At 44.5% G+C, this 26,881-nt stretch overlaps 1 protein-coding gene and 1 long non-coding RNA gene across 5 annotated transcripts in view; one reads left to right on the top strand and one right to left on the bottom strand.

Moving 5' to 3' along the window:
- LOC132248834 (uncharacterized) overlaps positions 1–15,850 on the bottom strand; it is a 37,699-nt gene extending 21,849 nt beyond the window's left edge. Inside the window, exons 1-3 of one of the 2 annotated variants that reach the window (XR_009460285.1) lie at positions 15,780–15,850; positions 6,332–6,456; positions 1,557–5,878 (exon numbers count right to left, since the gene is read on the bottom strand). This is a non-coding gene — a long non-coding RNA (uncharacterized LOC132248834). Of the gene's footprint in view, positions 1–1,556; positions 5,879–6,331; positions 6,457–15,779 lie in introns of those variants that run through there. The other variant, XR_009460286.1, reaches the window with a different exon arrangement.
- A 114-nt stretch (positions 15,851–15,964) lies between these two features.
- The window catches only part of CCDC85C (coiled-coil domain containing 85C), a 177,706-nt gene continuing 166,789 nt past the window's right edge, over positions 15,965–26,881 (top strand). Inside the window, exon 1 of one of the 3 annotated variants that reach the window (XM_014596429.3) lies at positions 15,965–17,342. In XM_014596429.3, coding sequence (XP_014451915.1) covers positions 16,634–17,342 — 709 coding nt within the window. In that variant the 5' untranslated portion in view covers positions 15,965–16,633. The remainder of the gene's footprint in view (positions 17,343–26,881) is intronic. The other 2 variants (XM_014596427.3, XM_006261047.4) reach the window with 2 other exon arrangements.

Here is a 26,881-nt window from a genome sequence, read left to right as displayed (position 1 = left end):
ATGAATTATGCTAATAAAGTAAAATAGGAACAGACAAAGTCTAATGAAAACTAATGTTTCCATTAGTTGCCCAGGGTTTTTTCCCTACTTTAACTGTGTTATGTCAGGTTCACAGTTCAAAGTTAGAACACTTTGTAGGCAAGGGCTTGAGAACAGCAAGTAATCAGCACTTAGCAACTTTAAGCCTACATCTCTCAATAACACTACTACTAAATAGTTGCATTTCATCTATACATTGTTCTTCTGTCAAAGGATCAGATAGCATTTATCTACCTACAGCGCATAACTTTTCACCCAGCACTGATGTTAAGGTACAGCATTGTAAACGTAACTGAAAGGAATGTCATATTTAATAGCTTCCTATCTGAAACCATTTCAGTAATGTACTTTGGGCTTTCATTGATTACAACTGGTTTTAGATCAGGCCCTTAGGTTTGGACAGGTGTTTGACAGCCACTTAAAAAATATCAGACTCTTATCTTAATATTTTGAAGTTGTTGTTACTGGTGTGCTGCACTTCAGATTATCCCACTTGTCATAATGGTTTCACAGGGAGCTCATGTTCTTTCCACGTGACTACTGTATTCACCTGCTATCTTTTATCTTATATTATAAAATCTTTGTGGACAGGTACCACTTCTTTGTGTGTTTGTACAAGAGGATGTTATAGCAGTGATATGATACCAATACAAATGATATCATTAGCAACTCCATGAAGTTAAGAGAAAGTTTTCAGCCTGGGAGCATAAAAATTGCTTATCCTCAAGGCAGATTTTGTGTGGGCAGTGTCAAAGCAAGCTGCTTCCTTTCTCCCCTGGTAATGAGTCCCAACTCTGATCTAAAGGAGCATCTCTCACCACATCCCCCTTCCCCCCCCCACCTCCATTACAAGGACATCAGAGTAATCAATCTATCTCCTTGTCTATTCATTGTTTTCATGGATGAGGCTATTAATTGGGCTTCTTATTGTGAAGATGGTTATTGTGGCACAGACACCTGTCCACTAGCAAACGGACTAACGACACCAATTCATTTAATCCTGGCCACTTCACAGCTGTCAGATGGTAATGACCTACAGTCATTGCCAATCTTGTCTGAGCTTGAACCAGTTATGCAGAGACAAAAGAGCTGTCTCCCATTATCACCAGTCCCAGGAGCTGTCCAGTCCCTCAGCAGCAGATGTCTCGTCCGTTAGGGTCAAAAGAGAGGCAACCACATATCTAAAAAGATGGGCTACTAAGAAGTGTCACAAATTAGTCCTAAAGTATCAGGTCTGATCCTGCACTCACTGAAATAGCAGGTCCCACTTTGATTTCAATGGATGTAGGGCCTGATGCTCAGGACTCAGTAATTTAAATCTAGAAGATCATGTATCAGAATACTGGCATGAAAATGAAATGTTGGCTTTACTCCTTGTCAAGGGGGGAAAAACTCTAAATCAAAGTGATTGCTTAATGCTAACTCTTAGAAATGTTATGCTATTACAGAAATACCCTCGGTTTTTTGACACTCAAACACACAACTATTTGGACACTGAACAATGCACTTTCAAAGGGAAGAGTTACTTAACTTTTTTATTATAGCATATTAAAGAGCTTGAAGGAGATCCATATAATGCAGCCGACTAAGAGACACCAGGCCAAGTTATCTGCTGATATAAATGGACTCCATTAAGGTCAATGAAGCTGCTCCTGTTCATCCCACCAGAGAGTTTAGCCTATCTTGTTTACAGTAAGGCTCCGCCAGCAAGATTAAAATGAATAGATGCTGCTGTCTAAAGTAACTGATAAATAAAATATTGAGGAATAATCTCCTTCTGAGAAGATACAAAGAAATACCAACAGCCAAAGATGGCTTCGTTTTGGCACCAAATCCTTGGAGTCTGATCTTGTTAACCCCTAGAGTAAGAAGCAGTAGGCCTAGGAGTGTTTACAGGAATAAGCTTTAAGATAGCATGCTACTGAAACATAAATGGCAATAAATCATTGCCAGAGGAGACGATGTGTTTGTAAAGGAAATCCTCCCCATCCCCAATGCTGGTAAGCCGTCTTGATAGAGAGCTCAGCCTGTTCAAGAGAAGCCAGTTGCCAGCCTGGGAATCTGTATTGCCATATGAGATGCTCTTCTAGCATATAGGGTTGCTGGACAAGTGAGAGCACACCTGTTCTTTTCTTGGGTAACCAGGCTTTTGCAAGGGGGTGGTTTGAGAGTGCAGACAACTTCTTCCTGGAATTGCTGCACACCAGAATGTTTCAATGGCAGACCCTCCTCCCATGCTGTGAGCAGCTTTTCTTGTCAGTCAGGTCAGATGTAAAAGAAGAACAATAAAAGTGCAATTGTTTGGCAGAGTGAGCTAACCACGTGGTTTCAAACAGCTTAGCTCAGCAAAATCTCTTATGGCCCCCCCTCAGGTGCATTCTGTCCTGAAAGGGGGAATAGGAAAAAAATCTTTGTCTTAAGATGGGGCCAGGTTCTGATCTCATTTACACTGAAGGAAATCTGAGCTGACTCCACTGAAGTCAGAAAGGAGGCACAGCTGGGTACACGCAAAATCTTGCTCTGTACCCCGAAGAGTGAGAACACTCTCTGCCAGCGTGTAGTGGTGGTGCGGCTATTATTTATTATTTGTACTGTAGTCTTATCTAGAGACTTCAATGATTGACCAGCCCCATCCTATGCCCTGCTCTGTGTTAAGTACTGACCAAACAAAAATGAAAAAAACAGTCCCTGTCAGGAAAGGTCACTTGGTTAATTAGGCAAAGTCCATAGACTGGCTTCATAGGGAGCTAGGAGTCAAAACCAAGGTCACAGTCAAGAGTCAAGACCAGAGTTCCAGGTAAACTGGACACCTAAGACAGTCAGAGTGAGCCAGTAGTTGAAGCACTATGGATCAGTCAGGAACAAGAATCAAAGTCTTTGCCCGGTCAGCATACTGCTATTTGGGACAAGCTATTAAAGGCTGGAGTAGTGGGACCTGTTTCCCACCACCTCAGGGACTGGTTGTTCTGATTACTCCATTAGAATCTGCTGGGCCCAGGGCATTGATCTGAGCTTCAATGGGGCAGGGTTGGTTCCCTGCAACCTCAGAGGATCCATTGCTCTAATTATTCAGTTGGGAGCATCTGGGCCCTGATCTGAGCTCATTACAGTCCCTTTCATGATTCTTTACCCTCTGGGACACCAAACCTACCTAGAGAAACCATGGCCAGCCCTATATGACCTTCCTGGTGAGCTCGGGTCTGTTGCTGAGGAACAAACTCTGCCCACTCACTCCAGCTCTCTGAGCCCAGGCCTGGCAGTTCAGTAACCTAGGTGGCCAGAGGGGTCGTGATCATACACCCACATACCTGGGACCAGTCCTTGACTCAGTAGGGAGGCAGTGCAGACATGGCCTATGGCTTTTTATAAGCTGGTGGAACAATATAAAAATACGAAGATTACTGAGTGTAGAAGTAACTAATGTTTCTCTTAACCCACAAAAATTAAGATTTTAGAACTTTTCCTATTGTAAAACATTAAAAAACAAGGTTCTTGATCAAGGGTTAGGAAAGCTTTCAGTCTAGGAAACTTGTAATGGGCTATCAGCCAGAGTTTTTGCTAATGTAAAATTGACAGCTCCAGTAATGGCACTTCCCAATTTATACTAGCTAAGGATTTGGCCCATAGTGTCTTTCACCTCTAGGGCATTTGTTTGAAAATTGTTCATTTCAGTAGCAGTCCAGTTCTGTCAATCAATAATGACCTATAGGTCACAAGAGTACAGTAGTAAAATGCATATCACGTTATTTAGATCCACATGTTAATGGACAAGGATTCAGAACACAAAACACAACAAGCACCATTGGTACTATCTGGCATCCTTGCTGGTGCTTCCAGCAAAGGTGGAACTGCCTAAACAAAGGAAATGACTTGCTTATTGTCCCAGATGCTGTCTGTCTATCTTAGCTGGGTCATACTGTCGTAGGCTGCTTATACTGCTTCTGCCTTTATCACACTTGTTTCATGCAAAGGGGATTCAGTTTGCAGAGCTGTCAATTCTGTAACATTTATGAGTATTAAATTTATGTTTAATGAGGGACAGTAAGGGACCAGGTTAACCAAGTTCAAATTCACAAGCACAGGTGATTGATTAAGTCTGGTACATTCTACATACCATCAAAATACAAGCCCACAGAATCCTTTAAAGTAATATCTATTGAGGAAATTAAAATGTTATCCAAAATGTAAGTTCTTTTAAATTCAAAATGTGTCTATTTTGCAAATGAAAAGAAAAGACTTATAATAAGATCATAAATGTAGGAATCTACTGCTTTGGCTGCTCTGCAGAAGAATTCATGAACCTGAGAGATGAGCTCCTAGCCGTTAACGTTATCATAGCCCTAAGGCAATTAATTCCTTTCTTTCAAAGTTTTACTTGCATGGCAACAACAGATTTGTGACAGAAAACAATGTAAGAATGAGAGACGGGAACTGTTCAGAGCAGAACATTCAAGCCCTTCTTAGTAAACTACACAAAAGACCATGCACAAAGAATGCAAAAAAGCCAGCGAAACGCAAAGGAACTTGATAGCTCAAGGAAAAAGCACAAGCCAAATTGGCATGGCTCTAAACCACAGAGACAGAGAGGGACCATGCCAAACTGAATCATGCAAATGACAAGTTTGCAGGAAATTTAGTAATATGTACTGCCAGGCTAAGGAACAGAAGTTGAACTCGCAGCTATCCCACTGAAGCTTGCAATAACAATCCTATTACACAAGCACCACCTGGGGCTTCCCTTGGCTCAAATGGTGGGAGAGCTGAATTCTTTCTCCAATTTGTATGCAGATGGTATCACAGTTTGTAACTGTATCCATGTCCCTTTGTGGGTTTGAATCCCATACAGATGACAAAAAAATGTCAGTCACCTGCCCACCCAGAACTGCTCACTGCAACTGCTGATCACACATCAGGTGAAGATTTCCTGAATTAAGTCTCTAAAGACATTGTCTGAGAAGAGCACTGGTTAAGAAGACCTAGAATTTGACATTCCAGCTCTGTTTGGGTTTGCACATACATGTCACTCTAACTCATGAACAGCAGGCAACGTGTTGACATTTCCAAGACTTCTATTCCCTCGATACCTCTCAAGTCTGCTGAGACCCAAATGTCAGACACAATGAGGGTCACAGATCCAAAACAAGGGACAAGAAAGAAAGAACAGTGCAAAATTCTATAAATTATACGGGAGTAGTGTCTTTAGCATGAACATGAAGAGATGAGCTGGAGCTGTTACATCTGATTCGAAGTTTAAGCCATGATACCCTAAAGGGGTTGGGAAGAAAGAATCCTGGCTCAGGTCTCTGTAAAGATAGAGACTATTTGCAAAATTAAGATGTGGTTCACAATTCAGTGTTTCCTTAAGATTCAGGTGTGTTTGGATCAATGTTTTACCTATAATTAACTTTGTCTATAACCTCTGCTTCCAAAGTCAACAATGTTTTAATACTCATAAATATCAGGCATGAAAAGTGAGAGGGATACTAAGGCCAATGTAACACTAAACAGGGGTCCTAAGTGATGGTTCGCTCTGATGAGGGCTATGGGGTGGGGGAACTGTGTTTCCCTCTTAGGAACAACATACTAGATTGCAAGGATGAATACTCAGAGCAACAAACAGAGCAGAGATACCGCACAATGAACTTTGACTGAAAAAAAAAAAATCCCGGTGCAGTTCTCATTTGACAGTGCTCCTTAGATTTTCAGTGTAAGAAGGAAATATAAGCTGTCTGCTGTGACAAAGTTGCTTTCGATGGCATGAACTATTCAGGAGCTCATCTGGTATGTGGAGGTCATGTTGGCATTTCAGGGCATGATCCTGCTTCCTTTCCACCTTGAACTGTCAAGGAGAGGGAGATAGGACATTAAAGAAGACTAATTAAGTTCCTCAGCAAAAATTCTGTCTTGCATACGGAAACTAAATCATACTCCTAAACGTAGTATCAAAGAAGCTTTCATCACTTTAGCTTGCGTATGTGTTTTAAAACGTTCCAGTCACTTAGAGGTCTATGTTCCTAGAGGTCCACATAAAAAGTGAAAATGTTAAAAAGAATGTAATGTAAATTATTGTTACTGTATGTGTGTGCACTACTGTGCTCTGCTGGAAAGTACTGGAACTGTTTGTGTCTAATAGCCCCTATGCCACTAAACACTAGGGCTAGGGTCAGAAGATGTACAAAAACCAGTTCAGTGGCAATGCATAGGGGGTTCACAGGGGTGAGAAGGGATGTAAACCTTTATGCTTCTGGGCATAAGCCAAACAGTAACAGATGGTGCTTGGAAAGGAACTTACCTTATGTGCAGGTTTCCTCTGTGGACCTTGTAAGCATCTGGTCCTGACCACATACAGAGACCGGAGCTGGACCACCATTCTGCTTCAATACCTAGTCCCACCTTTTTGCTGATTTTGTGTCAATTCTGCAGGAGGAGAAAAATGTTTTAAGTTTTGTTTTTTGTTTTTTAACATTCACAGTTTACTTTCAAGCTCTTTATGACACAAGTCATTTTTAAATTATAAGATTCTGGCAGATGAGGTAACTCAGCTAATCACTATAATGCTGCCATTAGCTCATATACACACTGTTGATTAAAATGTCATAAAAGCAGCCTGGAGATTTTCTTAACACCTGAACGATGGCTTTAATATCACATGCACAAAAATCAGCTTTCTGATTATACTCTGCAATGGGATTTTTTTTTTTCCACTTACCTGTCAATTAAATTTGCCAGAGCTTCAAATATGATTCTGAGAAGTGTCGATCACCTGTCACTTCCAGTCAGCAGCTGCATATACCTATTGTTCTTAGACTTAACCTCCAGCCCCTGTATCATTTTACTTATATAAAGATTAGTGTAATAGTCTCTTCCAGCAATAGGGATACCATCCCACTTGTACTCACTCAGTAGACGTGGTTGGAACATTTCAATGTAAACAATCTTGATGAAAAATGTAAATGAAATATGGAGACTTTTGATGAACTCTCCATTTTCTAACTGTAGCTCTAACACCTAGTGTATGTCTATACCACAGTGACTACCACAGAGTGAACACTAGTAGCACTGTAGCTGGGATAGCATAGAGATCAGCATAAACTGACTATCGAAACCTTTATCTAGATTCTTGGGTCAACTTCTTGAGTTCTTTGTTACTCTGACTAGCATTTACAGGGACTCTAGATAGCTAGTTAAACTTCTATACTATACCTTAGTCACAGCAATGACTACATTGTTGGCATACAGTTAGACAGGGAAAATAGCTGGCTTGGAGTGCAGCTCACAGTAGTATGAAAGGTCCCTAGCTGGAGTGATCTGGACCCAATTATGCATTGAAGTGAATACAAGAAACTTAAAAAAAAATTCTTTCATAATGTAGACCACATCTTAATAGAGAGATTATCCACTGGGCACCTTCCTTCCCATTTATCCTTGTATGGACCACAACATTTGATCGTGTGTCTCAGATCGAACCAACATACTCTCTGACAACATGTTTAGAGAGTGCCAACAGTAGCTGACGACAGCCTTGATTATTAGTGAACTTATCGTTGTAGGCTTCTTTGCTTCAAATTACTACTACTGATACACGTTTTTATCACCCGAATCACAAAGTAAACGGATGCTATTAACCTGTAAGAAGAAACTCCTCATTCATTTCAATAGAAAATTTCCAAGTAGACTGAAGCAATGATATGAAGAAGCTATAACATCTGAACTCAGTATTAATACATACTGCATAAATTGGTTGAATACTGGCTTTATTCTGTCTCCCAGTTATGGAGGCAACTGATGAAGCCCTTTCATAGGGTAGTCCTGCTGGTCTGTTCCTGATTATATGGCAGGCGAGAGACAAAGGAAGGAAGAATTTAACATGATTCATTTCCCGGGAGTGGTAGCTTTCAAAGGATCTGGCTGTTTAAATTAGAGTAGAAGGAAGGGACAAATCTTATTTGCATAGATTAGTATTGCATAGTTTGCTTCATCATGCACCATTGTTACATGTAACAGAACTTTCACTGTCTTAACCTGCCTTATGTATTTCAAAATACTAATCAAAGGGTGGATCTACATGTCACCATATAGCAACGTTGCTACGGCATCGCGCTTTAGTACTTCCTTTTGGAAATACTAAATAAAGCACAGCACAGTACAGGCAGTTACTACACTGTGCGAGTGGTGTATGCTTATATTTCAGTGCTACATTGCCGTAGTGGCGTGCTATACCCAGGGATTGCACCACTATGGTGACATAGCTGGTGATCACGTGTAGACACATATGATTGCTATTTTGCTATAGCATGCTATATGATGACGTACTGCATTGCTATGTTGCCATAGGGCAACGTGTAGACACACCCGAAGATTAGTCCTTGGCACTGATTTATGAGAAAGTCTTTTAGGGCTGAGGTTTTCTAACTTGGGGAAAAGATTCATAGAGTTGTGATTCCAGGGAATAGATCCTCAGCTGGTGTAAGATGATGTCAGTCCATAGACCTGAGGTCCTTGGTGTTCACTAGCCAAAGGCTCCTCCTGGACTATGCCCGTCACCCTAGAATGTCCAGATTATCACTTCTCAGCCGAGTCACACAGGACAGCCACTTTGTCTGCAAATGTATTAACAGAGAGTCCCAGAATAAGGGAGTGATATGGTAGCAGTCTGCTGCAAGGACTTTGTCATGATACTCCTTCTCTGGGTTGAACTAAGGTTTGCAAAAGATTGCCTGACATACTGGGCCAAATTCATCTGTGGGAGCAGCAGAACAGAGAAATCTCCAGAAGCCAGTGTGCTCGTTTGCTGTTTTCTCTTCTCGTTCCCAACTCTGGGGGACCAGGAGGAACAAGAGAGATGCTGGCAACTTGAGGTTATGTGTTGGCAACTCGAGGTTCAGTGCTTCCTGGACTGCCTTGCAAGCATTCAAGGCAATTAGTAGAGTCTGGCTGGGATGTCTGCTTCTTTCTACTGAGACCGAGGTCTCTCCTGAGACCGGGGTCCTGGAAGATCCACAGGATCTTAAGGGGGAAAAGGATTAGCGTGGATCAGAGCTGTAGTGCTTTTTTGTAATACAAGTTTAGCCCTGTAGAGGGAACACTTGGGTAAGATGTTATTTTCTATGCTGTCAACAATACCAGGGACCACGTTCCTCCTTGAAGTTACCCACTAAATACTGTAAGGTAACACCTAGGATGAATCTGGCTCAGCAATTTGTTCCTTAAAATCCTCTTAATTTTTTACTTCCCTTAAGAAAATTCATGTAAAAAAAAATTACTTTTAAATTCAATACAAGGGATAGGCTTTGATGCTGTAGTATGCAGGCATCAAAAGCTTAGCCTGACATGTATATTAAAAGTACTTTTCACTCACAGCTTGTGGAGGGCCACACAGACAACTGTAACAAACCAAATGCCTAATGCATTGCTTATGAAGCGCTCCTATATTTCATCTTAAATCAGCACAAAAGAAACATAATTCTATCTGAACAACAGAGAAGAGCTAGCTTTGTTGATGTTTGCAAAAAGCACAAATCCATCAGAAATTCCAAGGGCAGGCATTGTTTGTAGTGATAAAAGCAGTAGATCTATTTGACAACATAAATGGATAACGGCATGTTGCATGGATACAGTCACTGCCTTTCAAAAATGTCAAAATGCTTTGCAAATATGTCTCATAGCCCTTCCCAGACACAGTCTATGCATGGGTAAACCGAGGTACTAAGAAACCATGGGTAGCATAAATGACAGAACTGGAAACAGAATACTGGAATCCTGAGCCACAGCCCCGTGCGCTAACCCCCACTCCCTGATCACCTTCCCAAGGTGGAGGCACTTCCCTCTTCTTGGAAAGCTTTCTAACACCCATGTTTACAGACATGGGCTGTAATAGTTTGTGTGGCTGAGATCCCTCCTCACCTAAAGTAGGTCATCAATGACTGTTTGCTGTGAATGGATGGCTGTATCCTTATATACTAAGTTTTAACTATCACAATGATCTACCTTCTTCGTACAAAGTAACATTCACCCTTCATTTTTACCTTGGAGCCCTTATCTACCTGGTTAATTCCTTTATCAAGCCAACAATCAAGCAGTTTAAAAAAGCTTCATCCAGAAAATAACTCACCAACACTTCCCTGAAGAACAAGGTCAACCCCTTTTGGCAGTTAGCTCGAGGGCTGCAAATCAAGAGCAGCCCTGGCAATATGCCACCTAATCCAGTCACATCCAGGTTGCATTTGCACCTGCATCCGTCCGGTCACCAATGACCTCTTTCTCCAGTGATATCATGGAGTGATATCTCTAAGCAATCTCCTTTTTGCCCCTCCCCTCTCTTTACTTGTGGGCAATTTACAGATAAGTGTACTGGTAAGGACTGAGCACTCCTAAGGTCACAGAACCAAGAAAAGCACTTCTCACTTCCTGTAAGAAAGGATGTGATTAAAGCCATGTAAATAAAAGGCCTGGCTCAGAAAATGCTCAGTTGCCTGCGACATGATGCAACCCAGAGTGGTGGCAAAACACATCACTGCAGCTTTTATTATCTTATAGCAGCGTGATTCAGTGGCCTAGAAAGTAGGAGACCTGGTTTTTGTTTCCTTCTCTACCCTGAGCTACTGCAGCATTGCCAGGGCTCAGTCACTTTTTAATGCTGGGTTTCTGTGAAAGCGTAATGAGGACTTTACTTTTCAAGACTGTCAGTGAAGAGCAATAGGGAGGGACTGTTATTATTCCTGACCAGATAGGAACCAGGATGTAGTAAGCAGCATCCGAGTGTGCGCTCACTACAAATACAGAGCTAAGCTTAGCCTTGGGGAAGGTGTGGTCCATAGCTAAATTGATTCTATTCCTTATAAGGCATGTGCCTCATAAAAACCTAAGAGAAGCATAGCTGCTAACAGACCTGAAGCCCCCACTCACCCCGATATCTGGCAGTGTAGCCTTCCTTTCCTAAGTTTGCACGGCTACGTGGGATCCAATCAACCTAATTTAAACCCAGCAAGCTTTCTACAGATGCATTATTAGGCCAGGGGTTATTTTGTACTTAAGCTAATGATAAGGTGCAACCTAAGACCTCTTATTTAAAAAAAAAGTGCGCTTTCTTGATCTTACACAATGCTGTTTTGACAACACAGACTCTTGCTTTATAAACCAATACTGTATGTCAGGCCATGCTACCAGTAAATCCTATGCAGGACAGTTTTGTTGATAAGCCCTGATCCTTCATGCAATCTAGGTCACTCTAGAAATCAAAAATTTGATCTCTTTAATGGAGTTTATGAGCATGTTAATAACTATATTTAGAAACATACGACATAGGACTAGAAGGAATGTCCTAGCCTAGCCCTCTAATCTTGCAAGCAACCATGTACTGTAATTTTTCTCAGACTGATTGAGCTCCAATTAAAAACTAACTGGGGGGGGGGGGGGGTTTGCCATCACTACTTCTACAGGACAGTTCCCGAATATCATTTCTCTTATAGTTAAAAGCTTTCTTCTAAGCAGCAGCTTAATTTTATTCATGGCCAGTTTGACTCTTGTGAAAATACTGTCCCTTAACATGAACCACTTTTTCCTCTCCCAGATATTTGCCCCCCAAGCATTCAGTTGGAGAACAAGTCTGTCCCCTCCTCTACCTTTGTTTTGCTAAATTAAACATGCTAAACTCTTTTAATCTCCCTTTGCAAGATAGGCCTTCCCTCCTCCTGATCATCCTACTAGTTCTTCTCTGCACCCAAACCAGTTCACATTTATTTTTCTTGAGCAGGAACAATCAGAACTGTATACAGAATCCCAGCTGAGGTCTCACCAGAGCCATGTACTTCCCTGTTTCCACTAGACTTACCTCACCTGCCTTTTTCACATTAATATTTGCAATATGTGATATTGGGAATGTAAAGTGTGATATCTCCTATGCACTGAACACACAGGTGTTCTCTATCTCAAACTCACATTATTCTACAGTCTTTAGGGGCCAGGAATAAATGTCATTCCCTTACAGCAATGGAGTTAGCAATATTCATCCAGAGGAATGAGCAGGGAAATCCCTCTCTCCTGCTTTAATCAGGACCAGGTAACTGTCTTAGTTTGAAGGGGACAGGAATGAATGAGCACAGACTAGCACAAAAATATGTTCAAGAGGCTGCAAGTTTATTGAATTAAACTCAGTAATATACCACTGATAGGCATAAAACAAAACTCCTTGGGCTACTGCTCTGTGTATCAAGAAGCAGTACAGTAGACATGATGTTGCCCTTTCCCAGAAACAAACCAAGGCCACAAGCCCTTACCAGTTTTTCACAGAGGTCAAGAGACCAGGAGTGCATTATGTTACCGTTGGGGGCAAATGAATAATTTACTAATGTTGCTTTTGGATCTGAAGGGTGCTGGTTCCTTGACATTTTTTCAGGAATCTGTACTTAATAGGATGCTCTAGTCTAAGATGAAGTAAGATCATGTGGGAAATGGCCAACAGAACCACTTGTAACTGAGAACTGATGCATTTTCCCTTTCAGAAGACGACACATGGCTAAAGCAGACCAGGAGAGAGGTGGCATGGTTCAGAGGACAGATTGGAAGTTAAGAGGCACAATGTAATGACTTGGGGAATTTGTCTATGTACAACTTATGAATTCCAGTTGATTTTATGAACTGTCACTATCCTTATGTCTGACAACTGACTTTTACTGTGTTTTTACTTTTATACCTTGAACTAAAGAGGTGCAACAGTAGCATTAGTCCATCTCTTCATGTGTGGGTCAGTGGTTAAAGACTATCAGCACCTGAACAGATTTTAACGAAGGAGGAACAAAAAATGGAACTGACTCCTAGGAAAGGCCAGCTTTCTCTGATTGCTGTTGCGGTGGGGTGGGGATGGAGGGATATGGGACTCAGATTTGAAAGAAGTTCCACAAAAGCAGAACCAAGACATCAGCTGTCAGAACTGGGCCTTAAAGCTACAAAGCTTGAGAAACTCAGGGGAGAAGAAGGAGGCTTGGGCAGGAGAGGCTCCTTTTTCATCTCTGACCAGCCAAAGGACAAAGGAGCAGGAGAGACTAGATTCCATGATTCAATGGAGAACCCATACGCAGGAGAATTTCCTTAAAACACTGACCAAAGTCCAAAGAATGCTCCAGAACCCTGGATCAAAGGCATCAAGCTGGTCTTGGCAACCAAGGGGATATAGACTACAGGGTCCTATTTCCATGAAGAAGTAAAAAACAGAGAACCTGTGCCCAGGAAGTGTGCCAGACAGGCCAAGGGAATTCACATTGCTGGAGTTTATAATGACTCAGGAGACTTAAAGATCGCAGGGGGGAGGCCCAAACACAGCTGCTTGTTGAGTGTGCAACAAAGTAACTTTACTTGAATTTTCTTCCATGAAATGCTACTGATTTAATACAAGACTCTCTGTTCCTTGGTTTCTCCATCTGTAAAATAGGTTGAGCAACATATTCTGGATCAGAAGCAGCCAATAAGGGCAGAACATAATTATTTATTATTATGCAGGCTTTATGAGATACCCTCAAACCACTGTATGATTTACCCAGTGGTCTACTAGCATCACATGAAAACACTCAGCTAGCTTTTAAATCAAGGAAGGCTCAAAAACAAGTTCTGCAAATCTTCCCTCACTCTTTCCTGCTGAATTACTGTAGCTCCCATCCCTTCTACAGTCCATCCTTTCTCCACCTACGTGGAGCCAACCCTCTTACGGCAAATGTAGGCCCTGCACTGACTTCTGTACTCACTGCAGGCCTGGATTGCCCTGCACACCTATTCTCCCTCATGCTCCTGCCTGGGTTCAAGGGGGATGGGAAGGCCATTAGCGGCAGGTTGAAAAATGCCAGGTCTCAAGCCAAAACTGGTGACTCAGTGGCCCCACCAAGGCTAGCCCTACTCCTAAGCAGCCTACACACACACACACCACCCACCCATGGTATGAGCAAAGATCCCCCCCCCTCCAAACACCACCAGAGCCCCCTAGCTGCATGGGCCAGATCCAGGCCACAGGCTATAGGTTGCCAAACCCTGGCCTAGATTTGTGACATATCCTCCAATCTTGTAGCTATAGACAAACTGACATAGCACACAGACGAGTAATCCTCAGGTTATGATAGAAAAGGGCCCTCAAAAGGGGAAGAGCTGTAAAACAAAGAGTCATATTTCTTGTCGTATCCTAATAACTACTCTGGCATCTTGGATAATGGACTGGAAAGATCCAAGCACCTAAAACTGACCTATCCCTCTCCCACACCTTTAATTCACTTCTTAACAAACGGGTGAGGTCTGGGCCATTGCATACAGCTGACTATGTTGTGTCCCATCCCCCAGGGCCTTTCCTAGTTCCAGGAGCTGCAGCTTCACGCTGGCTGATGACACTTGACTTAAGTGAGCAGCCCTTCAGTATGGTCTGGTCAAAGACATGTCTAAGATAGTTGCATTATTGTGGTAAGAGAGCCAGCTAACATGGTAGCAAACCCTTGTGTGAGGCTGGCCTCTCACGCTACAACCAACCAGAGTAGTGGTGTAACTGCCCCTGCCCTGGCTGAATACTGGGGACTGAACTGGGAGCTTGTGGAGCTAAAAACAAGAGCTGCTATAGTTTCCTGGCTCAGGACTGGAATAGACAAATGTACCCTCTCTGGGTCAAGCACAATGCGGGGCCCTGTAACAGCTAGTCACCAGTCAGTTATAGTAGCTCATCCTGAAGTCATAGGGGTGCAGTGACAGGCGCTAGAGAAGCTGGAGGCACTGGGACACATGCTAACAGAGAACACTGACTTGGTACCAAAGCCACATGATGGTGTGGCCAAATATGAAACCAGCATGAGAACAGAAGAGAGTGGAGGCAAGAATTCTTGCGGATATCTTGTATTGGGCTGTATGACGGGGATACACATAGGCAAGCCATTTGGGTATCACGATACCCTTCCTCAGGCCTTCCAGGGAGAGAAGGGCTGGGGAAATGAGCCTGCCAATCGATGCCATGGTGCTGCTTGGAGGAGAGAAACAGTGAGGCGGGCAGCGTGGGACAAGAGCAGCTGGGGAGGAGGGGAAAGGCAGTGAGAGGACATGGACAGAGGCAGAGGGGCCTTGGCTGCATCTGGACAGAAGCCAAAGGTACAATGATTATCTGCCCAGGACACTCTTAATGTGCCCTTCAAATCTGGCAGCTGAGAGGCCAATGAAATGATCTAAAGGCACATTGAGATACATAGTTAGCTGCCTTAGCCTGCAGGCAGCAGGGAGACTGGCACCTTATAGACTAACCAAAGCGGAGTGACACAGACAGATGCAGATGAACACAGACACGTGCGGTTTCACAGGTTGAAGTTCTCCTGATCAGATGCTGTGAAAGGAGGCGCCCCAAGCAGCGCAGGAGGAGGAGGGAACTCAGAGGAACTAGCGCACATGCCTGCCCCTGCCCCTGCCCCTGCCCCTTGCAGCCAGCACCCACCAGTGCTAATGACCAAGACCCCACCGGCTGCTCCAGTGTCACCTGCATCCCGCGGGAACCAGCCCGTTTCCTTCCACGCTGGCACCCAGGCACGGAGCCCCCCACCCCGGCTCCTCCATCGTGGACAACCTCTGCCGCTGGGCCTCAAGCCGTTGCGCAGCCCCCTCCACCTGGGCCAGCACCACAGGCGGCCTACGCTCCCTGCCTCCGCTTTCCCACCTGTAAAATGGGCCCAACACACCCGCCCCGACGCGAGCAGAGGGAGGAGGTGCCTTTAACAGCGCCCCGGCCCTACCTTTGCCTTTGTACCTGCTTTTTTGAAAGCGCCGAGCCGCGCTCGCATTGGCGGGCGGCAGCCGTCACTTGCGGCCGGGAGCCCGCCCCCGGCTCGCAGCTCGGCCCCGGCGCCGGCCCCGCGCAGCCAATGCGGCGGCCCCGCGGGCGGGACAGGCGGCGGCCCCGCCTCCCGGCAGCTCGCACCAGCGCGGCCGCGGCGAGGACACGGGGCAGCGCCAGCCCCAGCCCAGCTCCAGCCCTAGCGGACCCGCGCCCGGCGCCTCCCCGCGCCTCGGCCGCAGCGCAGCCTCCCCCGCCGCGTGCGGCCACCGCCCGCGCCCGCCCGCCCGCTCGTCCGCAGCGACACTCGCCCGCCCGCCCGCCCGCCGGGTACAAAGGCATTGACATCATCCGGGAGCGCAGGGGCAGGTTTCTCTCCCTCTCCTGCATCAGGAGCTGTTCAGCCCTCCCCGGGTGCCTGGAGCCGGGGCTGCGCTTTTATCCGCAGTTGCTGCTCCCTTTGCGTTGCCGGCGCTGGCTGGAGGGGGGTGCAGGCGAACAAGTGAAAGGAGGAGGCTGGGGGGTGCGCCCAGGGGAAGTGCATCCCTTCACTTGGCACACTGGCACCCTGATTCCCCGCTCCTTGCTTTTCTTCTTTAATCCATTGTTCGCTTGGTTTTGACATGGGGGCTGTGGGGGGACCCGTCTGGTTTGGATGTGTTGGCCTTGTCCTCCTGGTCCGCTTGGAAAAGCTGTAATATTTCTTCCCCCAATATATATATATATTTATTTATTTTTTTTTGACTAAGTCCCCAGGGGGAAAATCAGTTCTTTTTTTTCCCCTCACAAACGGACGCTGCTCTAGACAGGAACATGGCCAAAATTTCCTTGGAGGAGTCGAAAGAAGACTTGAGCAAAATATCTGAGGAGGAATTGATGAGATGGAGCAAGGAAGAGCTGGTGAAAAGGCTGCGGAAAGTAGAGAATGAGAAAATGAACCTGATGGTGGAGCACGGCAACTTAATGAAGGATGTGAACCGGAGGCTGCAGGTTCACCTGCACGAGATCAGGGGGCTGAAAGAGGTCAACCAGAAACTGCAGGATGACAACCACGAACTGAGAGAGCTCTGCTGCTTCTTGGATGATGATCGGCAGAAGGGCAAGAAGCTGTCCAGGGAATGGCAGAGGTTTGGGCGGCACACGGCCAGCGTGATGTGGAAGGAAGTTGGGGTGTATCAGCAGAAGCTGAAGGAGCTGGAGGCAAAGCAGGAGTCCCTCATGAGGGAGAACATGGAGCTGAAGGAGATAGTCCTCATGTTAGACGAAGAGAGAAATGGAGCTGGCTCCAGGAGCTCCATAGACAGCCAGGCCAGTTTGACCAATTTGAATGGGGGCTCTGGCACCAGGGATGTGGGGGATGGCAGTAGCACCTCGAGCACTGGCAGTGCAGGGAGCCCAGATCACCACCACCATCACCTCAACCATCACAAACCTGTCGACAATAAGGCTGGAGCCATAAGGAGATCTATGGACGATTTGTCTGCACCTCTTCACCACAGGAGTATCCCCAATGGCCTCAATGGTAAGTCTGTTCCTCTTTCCTACTATATCTCTGCTATAGAGAAGGAAGCAAGCCCTAGCGTTTATGGGACTGAGAGTCAGGTGCAGGTTTACTCTCAGGTTCTTTCCTTACCTCTGCCACTAATTTCCTTGGCAAGCTACTTTCACCTTTCTGTGACTCCATAAAACAGGGGTAAATGATATCTGCCTTAAGGGAGTGTTGTAAGGTGTAGTTTATGAACGTTTGGACAGTGCTTTGAGACAGGCAGTGCCACAGGAATGCATGTCATCATTTATGATAAGCAGCAGCAGTGTTAGAATAAGAAATAATTGCCCTTCTGGGAAATAGGAAGCTGCAGCCCCCTGTGCTTATCTGTGGTTTTATGAAACCTGTTAATCTGATGACTAGTGCAAAGCAGAGTTCTTCTGATGTAGTTATACTGGTGTTTAAATGTTCATTGGATGCATTATTTATGACTGGGGCTGTGGGACGCTTGTTTTTATTTTAAACCCTGACAGACAAATTAACTCTCTTAGTCCAGGAAAAAAAAAACAAACAAAAAAAAAACATCGATTCCTAACCCATCTACCCCCATCCTTTAGTGCTTGTTTTATCTTTAGTTGTTTGCTTGCTGGTCAGTTGAGCCTGATAAAAAGCAGAGTTTGGGCTGTTGGAAACAGTGGTCTAAATCATCATCGGCCGGTAATGGATAAAACCATCACCTGTTAGCTCCATGGGGGCTTTCACTGGCAGACTGTCTGTCTGTCTCAAACTGAACAATATTTGGGATTGGCATTCCCCTCTTCTGAAGCAGAGCTGCTTGTGAGGATGGGATTGTTCTTTATAAAACATGGTCACGATGGAACAATCCTGCTGTAGAGTTGTCAGGCCTCTTTCTGCTGTTCTTATTCAGGCAAAGTTTCTGTTCAGCTGGGGATTTATGATCAAAGTTCATAGTCCATCCTGAATTGACTTCAAAACTGTAATATGTTGGGGGGGGGCAGGAAGCAGGGAAGTATTCTGGAAACCAAAAGGATTTCACATTTAGACCTGAAGAACTTCCAAAGGGAGCAATTTTCATGAGATGAAATGATAAGTAATTGTACTCCTGCTTAATTTTCTGTATATCGCTCAGCCATTTTTAGTTTCCTCAAACCTCTTTACATCCAGGATATTCGGTCAGATTTGGATGTTCTCTAGTAAGTGGGGTGCAGGCTACAGCAGCTCCCTTCGCCATGCCTGGAAACTTCAGCCACAGTAGTGCCTGCTTGTGCCAGTCAGGCTTGAGTGACATGTCACAGAAGAAACGGTGGTTCTGACATGATCACCTTCACCATGTTTCAAATGCAAGAATATTTTGTTCAAAGAGAGCAAGGGATCATCCCCATCCTGTAGCAAGAACCGTACCATGGGGCACAGGGTGGCTTGGCAGAGTTGCCAAGTCACTGAGCCCTCAGCTGGAAGGAGTCTTGGCACCTCTGGGGGGAGCAGAGGACATGACCCCTTAACCTCAGGCGCTGGTTATGCACTTGGAAGCCTCAGGAGGGACATGAGTGGGCTCTGCAGCCACTCAGCACTTACCAGTTTGATCCCTGAGCGCTGCTTACCTTAACTGCCTCACCCCTGTCTGTAGTCCCTTGCAAAATCTGTTTCCCTTAGGACAGCTGAACAGAGCACGCTTAACCCAGGCCAGGATATAGTGATTTAGAGTCTGGTGCTGCCATCAGGAATTGCAGGACATAGGCAGTTTCTTGAAATATTTTTCTTCCCTCCCTATCCTTCAGTCATGAGCCTGAATCAGTTTGTAAATGTGTGCTACTGCCTAGGCTTTTGAAGCAGGTGTTTGGATCTTATTTAATGAAGCTTTGCTGCTTACATTTGAGATGCTTTGTCTGATGTGCATTTGGCAATGTTTAATACTAAATTTCTGTTTTGTGGAGAGAGAGAACCTCAGAAAGCTCTTTTTGATACCCCAAGCCAAATTCCTATAGGTGTCTCTCGACTGACTTCAATTAGAATGACCTCAGGGCTGAGTTTGTCTCATTCACATTAATCAGGTATGTTTTTGTAAATTGGATTGCTTGCTAATGCCCTGCATAAGCATGCATTTTTGTTGGAATGCCCTGATGTTACTGCTTAGATCCCAAGGGCGCTGCAGAAAAACAGGCAGTTGCCTCCCTTTGCTTTTGCAGAGGAGAGCCTGCACTTGCTGGGCCCAGTGGGGCATGGGTGTGGGAATGAGCAATGTTACCTTTCCATGCCAACTTTCCCCTATGCAACTGTTCCTTCCAACTTGCCATTAAGTGTCACATGTTGCAGGACCGGAGTGCCCTGCCCAAACCTTCTCTTGCCAGGAAGACTGATACAAGTGACTGCAACTTGTGAAGTAACTTGCCTGGGTTCTCTCTCTGCCCGTGGATGAGGAAATCTGTCCAGCTCTGCAAAATGATACTGCCAAAGAGGTATGAAATGCTGAATGCATTGCAGAAGCAAGGGGCCATAACATGGATACCTTTGACCTGCAGCAGTTCTCTCAGGATATGCTTGGCAATAGGAAGGATGAGGAAACAATGGGTTTAGAGGACAGAAGCATTGCTCTCTCCCACAGGGCATGTGTGTGAGGAACTTTGCCCTGATAGGATTATTTCAAGGAAACTCAGTCTGTTGAAATTAAGCTTCCATTTCTGTATGTGAAAGTAACCACCTAGGAGAAAATGGAGCTCTAGGTCTGAGAGAGAGAGAGAGAGAATACATAGCTGCATTAGTCCCTTAGGTTTTTTTGTGGCTTGAGACATGCAAGGTGGTCCCCTAGGGCAAATCCTGACAAACTTCTCACTGGCATCTTGCTTAGCTTAATAGCTGCTGATGGGGCAGATATAATCAATACTCTTTAAACTAATAATCCTTGGTGAGATGCAAATAAGCCTGATCTGGCCTGTTAGGTAGCAAGGCTGTAAAATGATTTAAGTAGTTTTCGTCCTTGGATAGCATCAGTATTCAGTGAAGGCCATTTGACTGAATGTGCTTTTGGAAAAGCTGGTGAATGCATATGCAAATGCAGCCTCTTATCTGACCACTTTCAACTGACAGCAAGAAGTCTGGCACTGAGGCATGCTTGGGACTGTGTTGGAATTCTATTAAGACTGCAATACAATGTGGGAGAGTGAGACAGGTGAACAGAAAGAATCCAGTAAGTCAAGTTTGTAGCTGAGCTGACACTGAGAAACCGCTGCAGTAAGGGGATTCTTTCTGTTTGCACTGGATAAAATGGAAGGTGCATGATAGAGAGCAGAAGTTCACTTACGTACTAGAAATCCTGTTTACTTTCTTGTTGCCTCACTGCAGAGCAGCACTGGTGTTAGGGTTTAATTTCTTGGTACAGCTGGTGGACTAGAAAGCACTCTGCCTGCACATCCCAAAGAGTAAATGTCCCACAAATGGTTATTTGAAAGGTAGGTGTGACAGAGTCCAAAGATAGGACTTGGAGTAAGAGTGTAGTACAGAGGTTCTCAACCTTTATGGATTTGAGGGACCCTTCACTGGACTAGAGGCACCCCTTCATAACTTTTGTGAATTGGGTGGCACCCAGTTTCAGAAACAAATTTATGTATTACAAGTGCTTACTTTCTTGTAAAGGCATTGGGCAGTGGGGGTGGAAGTTGATCGTGTGAGGACAAGCCTGAGACTGCACTTATTTATTTAGCTTATCTGCTTATCACTTCACACTTCACAGCACCCTTCAAAGGATTTGGCAGCACCCCAGGGTGCCCGGACACTTTGGTTGAGAATCACTAGTGATTTTTACAGGCTTCCCAGAGGCATTGGGTATTGGCCACAGCTGAGGCTGTGGACTTTGACTGGGGTGTGCCAGTGCTTCTGCTGGGAGCAAAGCTGAAGGTTCTGGGCTAAAGGGTCTTGCCCATCTGCTCAGGGTCGCACCAAAAGCCATATTTGGGGTCAGGAAAGAATTTTCACCCAGATTTGGGGGGGTTTGCTTTCCTCTGTAGCAGGGGGTATGACCATCTACTGGGGACCTCTTGAGCATATACTGACAACATTTCATAGGAGCAGGACATTGACTTTTGTGGCTCCCCTGCTTTACCTGTGGCAGGTTAGGGTGTGAGGTCTATATTGGGTCAGGGTTGATGGTACTCTTATAGAATTTAGATTAGGGTTGTATGGGATGGTCGGGATAGGAATGATCCATTCCTGCTTCAGGCAGGGGTGGACTAGATGACCTCTGGAGGTCCCTTCCAGCAGTAGTGGCCTTAGGGGAGGGCAGACCGGGTGACCACCCGGGGCCCCACACTTTAAAAATCAATTACACAAAATATTTGTATTATCAATATTATGTTAAGATACTTACATTGCAGTTTTATGGATAGGGCAAAATGAAATTGAAAATGTCCGACTTGCTTATAGGTCATCAAAATTAAGCCTCTAAGAGGCCCCAAGTGACTCTCTTGCCCAGGGCCCCAACAGCCCTAAGGCCACCACTGTTTCCAGCCCTGCCTTTCTATGACTATGAGACACGATGCTGAAATTGCATGGACTTAATGGCATTGCCCTTCCCTTCAATTTTGTATGAGGCTTTCCCATGCACTAAGCAGAATGGTTTCAGCTGGGTGGTGGTTTTGTGAAGGAGTCAAAAACACTGGGTTGGTTAAACAACCTCTAGATGAGGTTTCCACAAGTAAAAGGAGTCTAAACCACAGCCATCCATCCCGTTCTCCTTCCATCAAAGCAAGTGTGTTAGAAATGAAAGGGTTGTTTGTTTGTTTTTTTTAAGTTCCCACTGGACATCTTCCTGTTTACTTTAAGGGCCATAGGTCAAGTCCAAGGTGAGAGGATGCATTTGATGTACAGATTTTTTCATCCCTTTTCCCCTCTCCTGAACATTCATACTCTGTCATATATTTGCTCTTTCGTTGCCTTCCCTCCTCCCCCCTCCCTTTTTTTTTTTTTAAATGCTTCTCAGTTTTGCAGCATATGGGGGCCCTAGTAGAAGGTCAGTGTACTCCAGACACTAAATGCTAACAACAGATATGGTATAAATATGAGTGATGACACAATCTGCTAATGGTAGAAGTACATTAAATCTATCATTACTCTGGATACTTTGTCAAAAGTCCAGCTGGCTTTGATTTACACTAGTTCAGCTGAGCTGCGCTTGGAATAAGGGTAAGTACAAATTGTGGCTCTTCTTCTCATTGCTAGAGATTAGCAGCAAGGCAGATGCGGTAATTCCCAGCACGCACAAGGGTCTAGGACTATTTTTTTTTTTTCCCTTATGGGCTAAACTTTGTCCTTGGAGGTTCTCACTGAATTTGCATTGCAGTTGTTATGTTCTGCATACCCAATTTGTTCCTAACTAGCTTTGCTATTTTCAGTACCTCTTTGCCTCTTTTTAGTTGGCTGTCATTTTAAAGTATTTATCTACCAACACCAGTAGATTTGACTTTAAAAAAACAAGTGGTCCTAAAGGTCTGCAGGAAACCTGTAAATCTGGCATTTAGGCTATTGATTAATATGTCTGCTGTAATAGTGCATCACTGCTATCCACTTCAACAGAAGAAGAATTATCTCTGAAGGGAGAGAGGTGGGAAGATCACTAGTTTTATTGATTCCCACTTGTAAATGTTCCCATATTTTACTAGAGGGTACAATATAATATATTTAAAATGTTGGCAAAGAAACATTTTTTAAAAAGAAATAGTTGTTCCCTGTGGGTTGGCATTGATCTGACATGTAGCCACTGCTGTGCTGCTTTCTTCCTTTGTCCTTCGCATTCCCTGTAGGCCAAAGTTCTTTGTTTGTATTAGAGCATATGTAATTAATGCTTTATAGTAAATGTGCATATTTATGAGGCCTGAGACACTAAGAAGAGACAGAGTCAGGGAACAGTTCAGAAGAAACCAGGGATATAAATGTGGGGACCGTGGGGACCACTCCATGTCTCTAGGGTATAGGCATTTTGGTGTGGTATCAATGGGATCCCCTTAGAGAGTGACTTGGATCAAACAGCTCTGCTGTTCACACCCACACTCTTTCCTCCTCCCCCCCCCCATGTGAATTATGAATTGAAGGAAGTGGAATCCAAACCCTGACTTTAATTTCACAGAAAGCGTTTTTCTTTATAATGAGCCAAAAGGACCCTCTCAGCATGGAGGCACTGGATGGGTGTTTGGCAACTTGACCAATATAATATCCTGTGATGCTGATAATATTCAATTTCACAGTGCTCTACAAATATTAATTCTTTGGTGTTGCTATATTTGCCATGACAGAATTTCTAGTACTGCAAAGCAGGAGCTACTGATCCCTCAGGAATAAGTAAGGAACCTTACTGTGGGCTGAAACTGGGAATGTAAGACCTGAGCAAAATCACCATTTTTTAAAATACCCCCCCCCCCCAATAAAACAAAGAAACCCTCAAATCTGTACGTTTTCTATTGTAGTCTTAATGTGGTATTAAAAATGGTGAGGTTTCAGATGTTTACACCAAGATTGTGGTTTGGGTCTCTTGAGACCAGATAATCATTCTTCATTAATTTAGGGTATCTCCATATTTTGTGTGACCAGTTCGAGACTCCACACAGGCTGACTCTTTCTTACCTCCTCCCCCACCCATTGGTACTGAGTACATACTCCCCGGGGGGTTATGACTGCTTTGTACTTATGAAATGTTGGCCCTTGATGTTTAAGGTGGGCACTGGAATTTGGTGGTATCTACCTTGGATATTTATGCCCTACTATGTGGCATCTCTCTGTTGTTGTTCTTTTTCAATCTTGTTCATACTTTTGGCCCCCCTTTCCAAAGAGACATTTTGTTCTTAGCTGTCTTACTGGGGAGCAAAACTTCCCAATTAATTAAAAGGCAGTTTCCTTGATGAAATTATCCACTTACTTCTGTCAAAAGCAATCAAAATAAAGCAAGTGAGCTGTGTTTGTTACAGTATAAATGACCTGGTTCCTCTGGGGGCTTTTGAGCCAATAAAAGTGGATTCTGTGAAAGAGTGATCTGATTAAGTGGCAGTTGTTGTTACCCAAAATGCAGGTTTGGCATGTCTAGTATTTGGGACATGGGAGGGACTGAGGGAGCATGGGCACTGAACTGAGTTGTGCTTGCTTGAGGTATCTCAGGTAAGTAATGGACTTCTAAAAGCTTAAGGGATAATTATGTTTTTCTGTGGCCATGATGACCACAGAAATGGGAAAGGAGGAACATGTGGGTTATGTTGCAGTGTCTGTGGTCATGCTTTAGGATAGCGTCAGCCAACTTTACTGGCCATCATATCACAGATTAGCTCCACATCCTCCCTAAATGCCATGCCAATTCCCTTCCTCTGCCCAATCTGCTGCTCTGCTCTCTGCTCCTTGCCCTATCTGCTGCTGTGCTGCTTGTTCCCTTCCTGATCTGTTGCATGCTGCACTTGGAGGCTGCCTGTGCCACTTGTGGCACCCCTACTACAGGTTGGCCACCCCTGCCTTAGAATATGCCACAAACCACAGTGACTGACAGTTCCCGTTGCCTGTTGTTGCTACCTGGTGCATTAGAAAGAGTGGGGCCACAACTCTTATCTGTGGGCACTCAGGTAAACCACAGATGAGATCTTTTGTTGCAGTCCCTCCTGGCTGTTCAGGCTTTATTCATCAGGGCTGCCTTGTGTGCAGGTGCTCTGAAGGGGAGAGGGAGGAATTCCATTGTTGGACAGCACATAAACCCACAGCCTGAGTTGGCACCAGCATCTCTGCTATACTTTCCAAGCCGCAGAATAAAGCAAGTGAATGGATTAAAAACCCATTTAAAATAACATTACAGCTGTGACTCAAGGAAAGCTACTTAATGCTGAAATACCATCCTCATTCATGGTTGCTCTATCCTGGAAACTCGTTGCATTGCAAAACACAAGCTATCACCGCTTGTTGCATTGAGGTGGATTAGAGTGCAGACGCTCAGCCTTATCTTTAACGTGTATTGGTTATGTGGATTTCTGTTCATAGAAATCGTTATGTGCAGAGGTTCCACTGCATGTGTAACGGACAGAAAACTGTAAGCAGCACTGGTAGGCACTCACATACTAACATGTCTTCCCGGAGGAAGTTGACCCATTTCTACAAATAGATAACTACTGGCAGAAAAAAGTAACACTATCAGAGAATCTGTCTTCCCATTGCCTACTGAATTGTGAAAAAAGAGGAAGGTTAGCTCTATCTTTTGAATTAACAGTTGTGTGAGCACGCTGCTTTCCATAGAAACAGAAGTATCGTGACTTGTCTATGTTGGTAAAGCACCCCTTTACCTGAGGGAGGTTTGAGACAATGTCACTTTAGTTTTTCTCGTGAATGCTTTTATTTGTGAATGGGATGTGTTGGGGATGGGGCTGGGAAATGGTCTTGGGATATTGATTGGTCTGAAGTGGTATTGAAGCACTTAGTGCTGTAGCATCTAACGGTGTTTTTACATGTGCTCCGTGGGGGGTATTAATTAGAGTGGCTCTGAGAGCTGCTCTAATTAAAGCACTCAGAGCATCTTGTGTATCAGCATCCCCATGCTTCAAAATGGTGGCAGGAGTGCTTTATCTAAAGCTTGTTGAACGAGCTTTAGTTAAAGTACCTCTACCACCATTTTGAAGTGTGGAGATGCTGATACACAAGACGTGGAGGCTGGCTGGAATGTGGTAGTTACTGAATGTGGTAATGGCCGATTTTAATCGAGTCTCCTCCGATGCGTTGTAATTACAGCGTATTGGAGCAGCTTCCTGGCTTGTGTATAGGCATCCTAAGGTCTTTCTTGTCTGTTAAATCAGGTGGTAATTGGACACTGAAGGACATGAAAGGCCTCTCCTTTCTTATGTTGCTGTTGTAAGAGCTGATCAGAATGAATCTCTGCAAAAAGGGGCTGTTTGGTTCTTCCTCCTTCTGAAGGGCAAATCCCCTGCCCCTACCTCCATGCATGTCTAAAGAAAAGGACTAATACTCTAGCAAAAGCAACTGGCTCTATCATAAATTAAAATGAGACTACAGGCTACCTCTGCATAGGGCATACAGTCTAGCCTTTTGCATAGGGCAGTGGTGCTCAACATTTTGATCTTGCAGGCCAGATGAGTGATGCAACACCAGTGTGTGGACTAGATAGGACCCCACGTACCAGGATTGGGCCTGCACAACCTTGACTGGCCCCTGTGTGCTGGGATTGGGCCCCAGGACCTTGTGCACCCAATCTAGTATACAAAGCTATAGCCCATGGTGTGGTCCATGGATTGTGGGGTGCCCTACAATTTGGATGAAATGGCACCAGGGGCTGGATCTGGGCCACAGGCCAACAGCTGAGCACTCCTGGCAAAGGGAGTCAAGGAGGTGGAATTAAAGCTACTTTTTAACATGCTGTGACCTACTGTCTCTTGTCTCATTGACACTATCAAGGTACCTTTTTAGGATGATGTAGGTCTCATAATGCCATCTCTTTGAACACAGTCCTACACCTTCCTCTAACACCTTGGGCTCCTGTTCCCTGATCATGAGATGGACTATTATTTATTATCATTGTACTGAGGTAT

Source organism: Alligator mississippiensis, chromosome 2, assembly GCF_030867095.1.
Source record: "Alligator mississippiensis isolate rAllMis1 chromosome 2, rAllMis1, whole genome shotgun sequence".
In the NCBI taxonomy this organism is placed as follows: Eukaryota; Metazoa; Chordata; order Crocodylia; family Alligatoridae; genus Alligator; species Alligator mississippiensis.
This window is presented reverse-complemented; position numbering and strand designations above follow the sequence as displayed.